At 38.4% G+C, this 14,591-nt stretch overlaps 1 protein-coding gene across 1 annotated transcript in view; it reads right to left on the reverse strand.

The window, feature by feature from the left end:
- LOC124288510 (WW domain-containing adapter protein with coiled-coil-like) overlaps window positions 1–14,083 on the reverse strand; it is a 30,281-nt gene extending 16,198 nt beyond the window's left edge. The window contains exons 1-7 of the mRNA XM_046725031.1: window positions 13,928–14,083; window positions 13,737–13,770; window positions 5,243–5,411; window positions 2,939–3,131; window positions 2,688–2,815; window positions 1,749–1,837; window positions 14–362 (exon numbers count right to left, since the gene is read on the reverse strand). Coding sequence (XP_046580987.1) covers window positions 14–362; window positions 1,749–1,837; window positions 2,688–2,815; window positions 2,939–3,131; window positions 5,243–5,411; window positions 13,737–13,770; window positions 13,928–13,968 — 1,003 coding nt within the window. The 5' untranslated portion in view covers window positions 13,969–14,083. The remainder of the gene's footprint in view (window positions 1–13; window positions 363–1,748; window positions 1,838–2,687; window positions 2,816–2,938; window positions 3,132–5,242; window positions 5,412–13,736; window positions 13,771–13,927) is intronic.
- Between the last annotated feature and the right edge of the window lie 508 nt (window positions 14,084–14,591).

The raw sequence follows: 14,591 nt of genomic DNA on the forward strand, positions 1-14,591 counted from the left end.
ACATTGTACTCACCATCATTTTTCTGTGGTGTCGTATGTCCTATTGAGGACCGACTACTCTCACTCTCATGTCTCTGACGCCGACGCATAGGGTCCACAGAAGAGTAAGGATAATTGTTTTTTCTATGATCCGTATAGCCCTCCTTGTATGCTGAGCTATCAGAGGTTGAGTTCGCTCTCTGTAATAAGTTACTAGTCCTAAGGGAAGCTGTGTTCGACACGTCTTTAGAGTACACAATTTTCGGTCTGTCTGTTGGGGAGAACTTTTCAGAGTGTTTGACAGAAGAGTCTGAATTACTTCGGGGGTATTTGTCTGGTCTCTCACGTTCCCCACTAGAGGAATGTTTTGCCCCCGTCATTGGCTGAAAAGGAAAAGCAGTATTAGATAACCAAATTCTTGTGGTGCAGGTAACAATAATCAGACTGGTTTACCATTGATTTGTTTGAATAGTATTGTAGAAGTTGGTGGTATGGAGATGACAAAACTTAATGGATGATCAACTTCTCTATTTTCACATAGGTATTGGTTTACATTCGCTTGGATTACTAAATTCAATCATTTATCATCTTAATTAATCAGTCATGAAATGGTGGTTTATATATGCTGAAAGAACATCTCTGTCTCACAAATAAGTTCAACCATCAACATGATTGTTTACCCCTCACAGCTAGTTGGATGTGACCAGCACACAATAAACAAACCCTGCAATGACTGTCACCTGTGACACTGTATCCTTGTTATGGATTTCGTGGTTAATCTCAAAAGAGTTTGAGGTCACAAGCACAAATTGAGCGTTAGTCAATGTGTACATGTCTCCATTGAATGAGAATCATTGACTGACTGACTGACTGAGTTTAGTTTTACGCCGCTTTTAGCAATATTCCAGCAATATCACGGCGGGGGACACCAGAAATGGGCTTAACACATTGTGCCCATGTGGGGAATCGAGCCCGGGTCTTCGGCGTGTCAAGCCAACGCTTTAACCACTAGGCTACCCCACCGCCCCGAGAATCATTGACAGATTATGAGACAGACATGTGGTACATATCTAAATATGATGCATGTCCCATTTGTTTACAACTTTAGTGAAACCCACAAGCATATGTCGATTACGGTGCTGACCAACAAAGAAACATAATCAAAGTGAAATGGATCTTGAAATAGCTTTTAAGCAAGGCCAAGGGATGTAACTCTGCAGAACGAACTGCAGTGGCTTAGAAACCCCGGAGTCACTCATACTCTGATTTAAACAATTAACTCAACTTAAACCACATTCCTATCAAAGCCAAACTCAGATCAGCCTATTTATATATTTACATAAATCTATCAATATTATTATTAAGAAATATAAGTGAAAAGTTTATTACTAAAAAACAAGATCTAAACCGTAAGAGATCATGAAAAGTGACTATTGAGTGAGTGAGTTTAGTTTTACACCGTACTTAGCAATATTCCAGCTATATGGTCAGCGTCTGTAAATAATCGATTCTGGACCTACGAATCCAGTAATAAACAGCATGAGCATCAATCTACGCAAATGAGATGAGATGACATGTGTCAACCAAGTCAGCAAGCCTACCACCCAATCCTGTTAGTTGCCTCTAATAACCAGCATGGGTTACTGAAGATCAATTCTAACCCAGATTTTCACGGGTAGTGAGCAATGAAACCAACGATTCCCTACAAGGACATACTTGTTAAAGACTGACTTTGAAAAAGGATGTAAAAGAGTAAAGCAACCACTCACCTCTACTTGAGGAGGTTGTAGAGGAGGATGTATATGGCTTGCCAGGAAGCCGTCCATCCTTTGATCTGCTGTTGTCTGGGGTTCGAGGGCTGAAAACAGAGTGAGTGTCAAAACCAATCCAATCAAACAGATGTTATGCTACAAGGAAATATCTTAGCACAAGGTTTCACAATGCTCGAGAGTAATATGTTATCAAACCAACTACAAGGAAAACTGTAACATGTTATATTTGAGATTGCACTTTCTAAGTAAAGTACAGATTCTGTACTTTCTAAATGGCATTGTGTATGTAAAAGGAAAACTACCAGCATAATGTGAAATCAAATGTAAATCGTTATGATTTTGGTGTTAGGGCAGTAATTTGGTTGAACATGTATTTATACATTAAATACATGGGATAAATCATAAGTACTTTATGCAAGCAACACAATTGACTGCTTGCCTTGTACTGGCAAATGAATAATGATATACACCAGTAAATAACTTGCTTTCATTTGGGATATTTAGACATTAAGCGAAATGTCTATCCATCATCAAAATGATGGTGGTTGTGGCAGCATGTTTAGTTCTTTCAAGAAACACAGAAATCTCAATTCATGTACAAGTCCCTTTCAACTTTCTCCCAGTTCACTTCTTGCAGTCTGATAACAACAGAAATAAAACCAAATGTTGTCAGGGTATTGTTCTGGTTTGGTTGTTGTTTAACACTGGACTCGGCAATATTCCAGTTCTATGGCAGCGGTCTGTAAATAATTCAGTGTGGACCAGACAATCTAGTGATCAACATCATGAGCATCACTCTACCCAACTGGGATACGATGACAAGTGTCAACCTACTCTTACAACAAGCATGGGTTGCTGAAAAACAATTCTAACCCGGATCTTTGTGGGTTCAGCTTATGGAATATTCTTTGCTCAATGATTAAGCAGGCATCTTACCTATCAATCCATTCCTTTGGCTTTTCCCACTGAGAGACTTCAGTTCTACAGTTGTAGTAGTATCGCTTCTTGGATGAACTGATGTGTTCAGACCAGTCTCCAAACACTCGTACTGCCGACTTCTGAACCTAAAAGGAGGTAACACATAAAACATTTTAGACCTAAATTTCAAACTACTCGTAAAAGAGAACATAGATGTAATTCTTACTGACCACTGTTCAGTTTGACTGGAAAGACTGACATGAACTGACCTCCGCTCTGTCCTTGGTGTCCTTCTGATCCTTTGTGACATTCTTGAAGGGTCTGTCGTGATTGTTTTGACTGCTGCTCCCTGCTCCACTGTAGGATTGTCCATTCCCCCCCCTCCCCCTCCTCGGCTGCTACTGGTGCTTGTGGACGATGACATTTGGTGGTTGCTCTTCTCCCACTGACCACTGGATCCACCTGACACCAAGAACAAAACACAAGTTAAAACTTGTCTTTGAAATTCCATTTAACAATCTCCTCATGAAGTCAGTGATCAATGTGTTAGAACCATAGTAATCATGCTTGCACAACAAACACAGAAATATAATTAGAAAATGTGCCTTTGTACAAGATGGTTTCAGAAAATACAAGGTAATCATAGCTCTAAATCCACTTTAGTTTCAATACAAGTGTACAAGTCAAATTGGCTTTGTACAAGGTTTTTTATTTGGCCCTGAACTATTATAGTTCAACGTATTATAAACATTAAATGCTTTAACGTTGTAATAGTTCAGAGCGAAAGTGCGCTTTATAACAGTATACATGGTGGTAGAGTGAACTGTATTTTTTCTATGACGGTGTCGCTGGTCTGAATTAGCAATCCTCATTCAAGGCTAAATGATGCACTGTTCTATTGACCTGTGTGCCCCCTACATTAAGGCACATGATACCAGAAAAACAAATGATAAACAGTTTGACCACGGTTTACGTTCAGGTTAAATATCTTCAGTAAATTATGTTAATTACATCATATTGCCCCAACCATATGGGGCAATATGAACGCTGCATTTCTACTACCAACTAAAGTTTAGATCAGTATATCCAGATGAAGCCGACTAGTCACGCGACATTCTACGGATGCATTGTGGGCATGTAAAAATTGCGAACGCTGCCGAGTCGCTTTTTAATTGTGAGTCAAACTGAGAAAAAAATAAAAGTACTGTTTCCACCAGTGATGTTAGCCGAGTGAAGCAACTGCAAACCAAGAAACAGGGTGCTACGGAGTAGTTTACTGTAGAAGGCTGTATGAGGCAATGACAACTGACATGCATCGTGACGTTGGTTACCAGGGGTACGTTTGATTACGAGGTGAAGACAAGAATGGTGCAGTGACGCCAATACATTGTGACGTAATGCAAAAAGTGTACATTTTTGTCCGATAAAGTACCGTTGGCGCCATTGTTCTTTCACAAAAGCATCTTAGAAAAGTATACAGGTGAACACTGTTGAAGTATGAAATTGGGATCGGTTGTAAAGCCCACATGTGCCCAGCATAAGCTGGATGGTGAATATAAAATGTCTAAATCATGTAAGCATTACAAACTGACCTCTGAATTCTCTGATTCCAGTACTAATACCAGCAGGCTACCATGCCAGGCCAGTATCATTTTCTGACATTAACTGTCACTAAAGGTGTGGGTGTGCACGTTTATTGTTTATTTCAACTGCTATATGGCGTTAGCTTGTAAATAATATAGCCTGGACAAAACAGTCCAGTGATACTAAGAAGGTATTCGTGCACATGGCAGGGTTATACATGATGCACAAATGTGCATCCAGTACGTACATATGTAGAGAATGGATGCAGAAGAATCACTTATTCATTGTACCCACAACACATCTATGACTTTGCTAAGTGTTTGGCTGTTTCTTTCTGAGCAGTAATGTGCAGCATTTCATCCATCAGTCCATATGATCAATGATTCATTCCAGGCTCTCAAGAAATTATCAAAAGGTACAGTTCTCTACACTGTTACTTCATAGGACCCTTGTTTTGCCCGCAAGGACCCTTGACACTAATAATTAGGGGTCCCCAGGATCCCCATGTTTTTGAGTGGAGGTAAAACCCTGCATATGGGCATGTTGACTCAACATCAACCAAATCACATAGTACAACCACTCAATCTATTCATCTGCATCTTACGTCCTGCATATTTCAATAAATACATAAAATAATCCTTCACACAGCTCTCATTCGACCAAAAAAGAACAAAACAAAGTGATCAAACCAGTTGAATAATTTTCAAAATATTTTGACACTCACTGTAGAAAAGAAGCATTTTTGAGTAAACATTTCCACCAAAAATCATGTTGGGCGAAAACAGAGTGACAGAGTGGCATGAGTGACATGTGACAGTGAGTATGTGCAGTGGAGGGGTGCATTTGAATAAGATGTTTTTATTGTTCTTGGTGAACAATACACAAACTGTTTCCACAACATCTTAGATGACACATGGGAAAAGCAATGAGTGTGATTCAGGATAAGGAAAAACATTAACATTTGATAAACATGATTGCTGTCCGCCTACCTCTTTTCTCTTTATTCCTCTCAATATAAGAAGACTTGTTCTGATATCGGGGACTCGGATGGCTGCCAGGGACATCTTCTCTGGCTCGGTCATCATGAGAGTCCCGTCCACCTCGCTCGTATCTGTCGTTGAACAATCCCCCAAGACCTTTGGACTGATACTGCATGTTCTGGGAAGAGAAAGAGTGGTGAATGTAGCCTAACACTTTTGAGTGAGTGAGTATGCTTTTACGCCGCTTTTAGCAATATTCCAGCAATATCACGGCGGGGGACACCAGAAATGGGCTTCACACATTGTGCCAATGTGGGGATTCGAACCCGGGACTTCGGCGTGACGAGCGGACGCTTTAACCACCAGGCTACCCCACCGCCCCCTAACACTTTTGAACAGAATATCAGGTGCATCATGAGTGTCAGACTGATATGGGACAACAGTCAAAGTTGATGCAGGTAGTTTCATGCAGAAACTTAAATAGCAAAATCATCAAGTGGAAAGACAGCGAGTGAGTGATGTCTGTTTATTCTTACACCATTTTGAACAGAATTTTGGCTATATTATGTGTCAGCTTCATGTAGGATGAAATTCAAAACTGACATCCGCTGTTAACTAAAATGCTGAAACCCAAAAACAACAGACAATACATCCTCTTCCTTGTGGGAAGAAAAAGCAGGATACTGGTTTGAACAATGAAGAAGTATTGGTCACAATTTTCGCTTTAAGGTCAAAAGATTTTTACCCGACCAATTTGCAAGGGTTGGTTAAAAAAAATAGGTCAAACTTTTTAATGCCTTATTTTTCTGATTGAAGCTTTATTTAGTACAAGAGTTGACTTCATAACCAAACTCATAGCAATTAGCAAAATCCTACTTTGCTGTAATTACAGCTATACTAGAAACGCGGGTTGACTTCAGTCACCAAAAACAGAGTAAGTACGATCTGTCAGCGGCAATCAAGATTATCTAAAATCTCGTATTTAGGTAATAGTTGTAAATAATCCAGTCATGCATTTTTAATATATAAATAATATTTGGGGGATAACCTCCCTGATCGTCTCACGGTCAATGTAAACTTCTTGTTATTGTTTCCAACGTGTGTTGTCACTTTATTAGATAATGTTATGTGACAGAAGTTAAACTGTCAAAAGTAGGTCACGGAACACCTAAACCGTCACAGATATCATACACCAAGTGCCAGTGTAAAAATTGTTGAATAATTATTGACTCAAACTGGAAATTCATATTTCAATTCCAAATATAATGTATTCTCAAATTTGTGGTTACATCTTGATAAATTCTGATTTAATGCAATAATTATTATTATAATACAAAATAATTCATGAAACTATTAATCATTACAATGTTATATAATATATTTGCCGACTATTTACACTGGAACTGATTTCTCACAATGACACAGGAGAGATGGAAATGCATATTCAATCGGAGACAGGACGGTGATTTCAGCACTGTCTGTAGAAACAGGCATTATTTGACACTGAAACTTTTCTCATGCTGTCAAATTGAGTGAGTGAGTATGATCATGTGGGGAATCGAACAAGGGTCCAGCAACGAGCGGATGCTTTAACCACTAGACTACCCCAATGACCACTGTGAAATTGAAGAACTGCCAATTTTAACATGAAAACACAACATACAGTAACGAGCAGAAAAAATGCGACTTTTCACAGATGTAGTTTCAAAATTTATTAACTGATAAATTCAGTTATATTTTTCATAGATCCACTCTGGATACTGAAGTTTACATTTATGCAAGTCAATAGTCTGTTAGTCCACCGTTTCTCTCGATGCACTGCTGAATACGGCATCCCATGCTGTCAATCAAATTGTCTATGTAGTCCTGGGGTAGGTCCACCCATATTTGACAGATGAGATTAGACCACTCAACGACACTCTTCGGTTCCAACTTTCCTAATTTGTCCCCCATAATCTGCCACACATTTTCAATTGGGTTCAGGTCTGGTGATGCCGCTGGAAATTTCTGTAAAGTCACGTGACTCGTTTTAAACCAGTTACAGGTGTGTCTTGACTTGTGTACAGGTGCATTGTCCTGTAAAAGTTTGAAAGGTATTCCACTCTGTCCTATATGGGATTCCACTATGCCTTCTTGTGTAAGTTGACAGTACTTGCGTGAATCCATCCTTCCTGTAATAGTTAGCAGTGGCGTTACCCCGAGTTTGCCTATACCACCCCAAACCATGACACTGGGTGAGACCTTCGGAACCATTTTCCAGCTACTTCCACCTCTTGACCACCTCTTTCTTGTGATCCTATAAAACTGAAACGTTGATTCATCCGTAAAAATCACATTTGAAAAATCTGTACCCTGCATTTCCCTGCACCACTCGAGCCTTTTCTCCATATGTGCTGTTGTCATCAATGGAACTTTCTTCGGCACTCGCTTGACATATCCAGATTGCTTTAAAGATCTTCTGATTGTCCATTCTGATACCTTAGGGGTTCCTTGACTTGACGCCTTCACAGCAAGCTGTTTTGCAGACCAGTTTGGGTTCGCCGCCGCGAGACACGCGATACGTCGTCTGTCATTTGCCCAAAGAGTAGCACGATGTCCCGATCCAGCCTGTTGCTCTGTCCCTAACCCCGCGTCAAATTTCTTCATAATTTCGCCTTTTTTTATAGTAAGATCAAGTCTACAGAATAAAGTTTTTTGTCGCATTTATTCTGCTCGTTACTATATGTATAGAATGTCATTTCATGTCTTCAGCATGCTGATTTTCAAAATTTTCTTTTAAGTTTTAGGTTATGCAATAACAGCCTGATAACTACAACTGAGTGTTGCTGCCTTTCAAAAAACATGGTAAATCTGACTGCATTATATGACAACAAAGACGTGAAAACGTTTCCAGTCATCCAAAGTTCTAACACAAACGGGTAAAAAGCAACAGAAACACTCGTCAGCTCTGGACAAAACAAAACAGAATTTCACACAAAGCAGCATAAAGTCATAACTGCTGTGCATCAATATCATGACTGAGGTATCTCATATTTTATCAATATTTGACATAATCCTAGACCTTAATATGATTAGTATTGCTTTCTGTGCATTACATCCAATTCTGCATAATCAGGGGTTTTCAAAGCAGTTTCTATTTTCAAGGGTTTCACATTCATTCACATTCTAAGGACACTGAAATTTCTGATTAATTCTTCTCTATATAGGCTGTGATTCAGAGGATTGTCCGATCAAAAACTGATCAACTCATGAGCATGTTCTCAACTGCCATATAGCCAGCAAAATTAGTGTTATGTGTTCCATGCACTAGCAACAAGCCATCAGTTGCCTTTCCTGTTTTTGACCAAAACATGCCCCGAGCAACCTGTATCATCATGGTTATGGAACAACTGGAGCCAAGGGGGTCATGTGTCATAATTAACTGTAACATCTCCATTACAATGTCTTGATTGTGCATTGTTATTTGACCTACATGTACATGTGACAAATATTTTGAAATAGTGAGTATGGGTTACGCCGCTTTTAGCAGTATTCCAGCAATATCACGATGGGGACACCAGAAATGGGCTTCATACATTGTAGCCATGTGGGGAATTGAACCTGTGTCTTTGGCATGACAAGCCAACACTTTAACCACTAGGCTACCCCACCACACCCATATTTTGAAAGAATATGGATAGTACTTTGAGATCAGTTACAAACATGATATCTGTGTTATCTTTCAGATAACTATTTTGATCTTGCAAGACACAAGAACATGTAGACATAATTTCATTCTTAACTGACAAGATAAACCCTGGCCATAAAAAAGGTTTGATCTAAAAATACTATTTCTCTCAACCATGACAGCTATGTATTTGATCAGTAATAAATAATAACAAATGAATCATAAAAGTTAAAAAGATGATCACTGAGGCAAGCAGCTGATTATCAACAAAACGCGACCACAAGTTTTGACCTCTTTATGTACTTAATCACCAAGAATATCCAGATTGAATTGCAACAAAAGGCGAGTAGACTTGCCAGTTCATGTTTACAACTTTAAATCAATCAAACTAAAATGCAAATATCTTACCCTAATAGAACGCCTTCACAGCAAGCTTTGACCGAAACTTCGTGAATGGTATTGGTATCTAACTCGCTTTCGCTCGTTAGATACCAAACCATTCACTCGTTTCATAACATGGTATTACACGGGATATCGTTTAATATTCTCTATATAAGATTCCCTGGGATGAAGCGTTATCAAACTTTGAACACCAATTAAAATGAACAATGCTTGCATTTTAACAACCAGTCAAGTTTTAGCCTTCTTAAACAATACAATTATGTTTATAGGCCAATTTTGTTTGCAAATTTCAATCTCAGCAAATGAATCTACCATAGAACTCAAACAAACACTCAATAGCACATTACTTTGGGTGTTAATAGCACAGACTTTACAAATGACAGCATGTATAATATATCCAACCCATTGCAGCGAGAAGACATGTTTTTGGTACTCGAAATCCCACAAGTATTTTCACCCTTTACTAACAAAGTGAGCTCGGTTTGCTTATAAGTTACCGTATATTACCGTCTATAAGCCGAATTTTGAGGACCAAATAAATATGTCTGTAGAAGGGGGTCGTCTTATCTATGAGATACAATTTCACGGAAATATTTTTTAGCTCGCCAGTGCCCTGCCAGGACGATGTTACAGGTTACCGGTACATCTGCCAGGATTTTTGCCACGATTACAGCATTTATGTTGTGAATGATGAATAAAATACATATTAACCTGTACGTTTTCATTATTTCAACATATTATTACATATTAGTCATTATGACATTTATCGTACAATCAGCTGTGCACACGTTTCCCGGCAATCAAGTTCAAACATGCACAATAATATAGTGGGATGAATTCTGGCACAGTCATCAGTAAAATATAATACAGAATACTATTATTTAACCCAAAGAAATACATCCTAGCATTGTGTAATTTTAATTACAGTTTTTGCACTATAAATGTAAAATATATAATCAACACTAAGGTTATACGGACCCTCATGAACGTGGTAAGTTGTGCGCACATGGAATGGGGTAAAATAAGCAAGCCATTTAAATTCACACATTTTTACCGATGTTACTGTAAACTAGCAGTCCATGGAAAACAAGGCTGTAATAAGCAAGCCAGTTTGTTGACATGTTATCGTCTAACTACTATATGTATGATATTTAGCGAAACAAAATATATTATCCATTTTCTGTCAACTACACTTCATTTCGATGCGTGAGTAGACGCAATATGATTGTGAATTTTTTTAATAATGTGGACCAAAGTTTTAACTTTTGGTAACTGCCAGTTGTCTGTGGTCTGTGTTTGCCGCGATTAGAACCCAATCGCAGGAGGTCGGCTCATGCACGAAACATACCATTTTGACACTAATTTTAAGGGTCAAATTTGGGGGTCGGCTTATCTATGGGGTCGGGTTATAGACGGTAATATACGGTATATCATTACTTCAGAAACTGACACAGATGGGCTGTTTATCAAATTCACCTGACACAACCTCTGGTCTTGACGGTGCCATTATGCCATAGCATTAGGACTAAAAATCTGATTTCAATAATATTGATTTAAATCAAGCTTGATACTTGATAATGTCATGTTCAATAATTTAAGATAGAACTGCTTGATCACAACACCTACTTACACGACACTATGGTACAAAATGTTATCTATGATGACTACAAATTACAATCCATACAAAAACAAGTTCTTTGGCGTCAGCAACAAATACATTTCACACGAGTCAAAATGTACTCAACTGTAAGCAGATTGCCTCGTTTGCATGGATAATATTTTCTCTGATAATGCCAATATCTTCATGACATTGGAACAGTTTCATTCAAAAAAAGATGAAAAGTGACAGCAGCTGACTTGCAGCTAGTTCCATGAGAAAAACGACAGATTTATGCTGAAGTCAGGTGCATTGTAGTTATTTCACAGCAGGATATAAAGGCTCAAGCCTGGGCCAAAGATGCCAGATATTGATGATGCGATGATCCAAGGTGTTGAAATATTTGAAACGTGAGACTTTCAATATCAGTTCACCTCACCCGACAACCTGATTCATAATATCAGTGAACACTTGTTAAACCTAGTGCTTGAGACTATTCCGGCCAAGAATCCCACTTGGTTAAGCAGAAATAAGGTATAAACCTACATACATGAACAAAAGAACATCTCAAAATGAAATTTGTCCAAACCCTTGTGCACAGCATAGGAAGTAATGGACATAGATCTACCATCTATTATGAAGTTATCACAAAGCATGTGGACTTTCTTCCACACCTTATCACTGTTCATTAAGTTACCAATTTCCATGAATTTTATGAATGCAATGCTGAAAATGTTTCACCTTCATAGCTTTCAACCAATAAGAGTGAGTGAGTGAGTGAGTGAGTTTAGTTTCAGTTTCACGCGGCACTCAGCGATATTCCAGCTATATGGCGACGGCCTGTAAATAAGAGTCTGGACCAGACAATCCAGTGATCAACAGCATGAGCATCGATCTGCGCTATTGGGAACTGATGACATGTGTCAACCAAGTCAGCGAGCCTGACCACCCAATCCTGTTAGTCGCCTCTTACGACAAGCATGGGTTACTGAAGATCAATATTCTAAGCCGTACCTTCACAGGTTTCAACCTATAAGAACTTAGTAAAGAGAAAATTACACCAAAGGTATAGAAACAATGCTCATTAGTAATTAAAATTACACTGAGCATTACTCCAACAACATGACAGTGGTCAGTGGAGTTCTGACCAAACAATCCAGTGAATCACATCATGAGAACTGTTCCTAGCAATTACGATGACATGAAATCAAGTAAGTTACAACACTGTCACCACAACAACTGATCAATCGAGTCATCTCTTGAAACCAGCTTTGGTTGTTGGGGACCTATGCTTTGACCTGAAAACACCACCACTGTGGTGCTGCTAAACCCAATATGACATGCTGCTGTGCATGGAGGCATGTTTAAAGAGAATGTTGAAGACAAACTTGGTGGAACTGGAGGAAATATCATACTGATTATTCTAACAAAGGACAAGAGTCTAAGGGCATTTAATTAATTCATCATAATATTACTCATCAGCTGATCAGAACTGTTGTTCCTTAGTGGTCCTCTAAAGCATGTTTGGGGTTTACAAGTTCTAGATTATGTCTGGTATCTTGTACTGACTGACTGAGTTTGGTTTTACGCCGCTTTTAGCAATATTCCAGCAACATCACGACGGGGGACACCAGAAATGGGCTTCACACATTGTACCCATGTGGGGATTCGAACCCGGGTCTTCGGCGTGACGAGCCAACGCTTTAACCACTAGGCTACCCCACCGCCCCTCTGGTATCTTGTAAAGCTATAATTATTGTACAGTTTTCAGATATTAGTCACAGGAAGGTATGCTGTTTCTTCTATAGGCAGTAATAAAACAGTAGAGATAAAAATAAGTTTGATAATGACACCTTGTAGTGAATGGTTTTATGCCACTTCCAGCAATATTCCATTCTTACATCATTGCACATTTGGAAATGCATCTTTAGAACATATTGGATCATAATCAGTCAATGACCCACAATCTGTACTTAACTGAAACTGTAATACTGTTGGGCCTGATGTGTGGTTATAGGTCCATACCATACATTCTTATGGTTTTAGGTTCAAATGATATGACGATGCCATTGAGAATACCCAACTCCAGACTCGAGAGTGGGATACATGACCATATCAGCAAGCATGATCCACATGCACTTTAGTTGCTATTGTTGTTCAAAATCAATTATGAAAGCCATGAATTTACCACAGCAAAGGCTAAAAACAAAATTCTTTTGGACTTCATAATTTGTCATATAGATCATCCTTCAAATCATGCGTACTAAAAACGTAAGTAATTGTTTCAATCATCTCGTTAGTACACCCTTGAACTTACATGTTTCTTCTGTACATAATATTCTTGAATGATCAGCTGTCTTGGTCTGGTTAGACATGAATTACTAATGTGCATTCCAATACATATGATGCAGGAAGAACAGCACTTTACAACACATGTGCCGATCAAGACACCTGGGTCTATATTTCGCTATCATCCACACTAGATTCTTCCAAAAATTTACCATCTTACACCAAATGTGTAATAATCTCCCAAAATATGAATATAGCTGTATATTTGTCTTGATATTGACATTGATTAGGAGATCTCAAGACTTAATTGAGTTCACAATACGCACATTTGAAGCCAAAATATGTCATTCACTTTTGTCAGTTTCCAAATAAGTGGGAGCACGAAATATGACTGATATACCTTTGGGAATAGTTGAAAATCATCTAGAATGTAAAAACTAGTTTGAAGTTTCTATAATTTGCAAAACATGGGCATATTTTTATTGACACATTGCTTTGTCTGACCCCTCCCATTCATTATTTCTTTCTTTGAACCTATCGACCATTACCTGATGCAGATGGGTGTCCTTTCTGTCAGCAAACCTGCAAAAGAATAAAATCGACATTATTACCTTGCAATAGTTGCACATAAACCTATAACTGAGGAATTTTAACGGTTTCCTGAGAAAATTTGACAACAAAGATGGCGGACTGCTCCTGGGGATTTTGACAAGTGGACATTGAAGGGAAAGATCATTACCCATCATTGAGTCTTGGTTGTTTCCTTGCATGCATTACCATTAATGCTACTTAAAAAATAATGTTTTGCAATGCAAAGAAACGTAAACTCGCTGTTTTCGTGAGTTTTTGGGGCACCCTACGCGTCTGCATTCGACCCATTTGACGCCATATTACATCCGGGACATTCAACATTTTTGACACTAAATTATTATCGAAGACAATAAATTTTATAATAACAACACAGTTTGAGTTTTCCAAGTAATATATAGCTACTAGTTTATGTCATATTAAAATAGCTTTCAAAATTAGAAAAATTATAGTCATGTGACTCTCATTGAGCGCCGCAGTGCGGTCAAGGTCACTCTGACATTGGATGAGGAGACAGCAAGTGTTTAATATCTAACTTTTTTCTTGCGTTTTTTCGGTTCTTAACAAATCGTAAACGATTTCTATCATTAGTTTAAATATTCATGCGCATATATATTTGACTTTTATATGAATATTGTCTTTCTTTGTAAAGGTACGTGGAAGAATTTGATTCTCAAAACGGACACCTGCATTTTCGCTTTCCATCATCAATCTTTTCCTTTTCAGTGTCATTTGGTAGATTTAGGGCTATGATAGTTGCTGTACAGTCTGCTTGGGTTATTTACCATAGTTATGTTTGTTTACAGACATACATA

The sequence above is a fragment of the Haliotis rubra genome, unplaced genomic scaffold (genome assembly GCF_003918875.1).
Source record: "Haliotis rubra isolate DU_JTF1 unplaced genomic scaffold, ASM391887v1 Scf42, whole genome shotgun sequence".
Lineage (NCBI taxonomy): Eukaryota > Metazoa > Mollusca > Gastropoda > Lepetellida > Haliotidae > Haliotis > Haliotis rubra.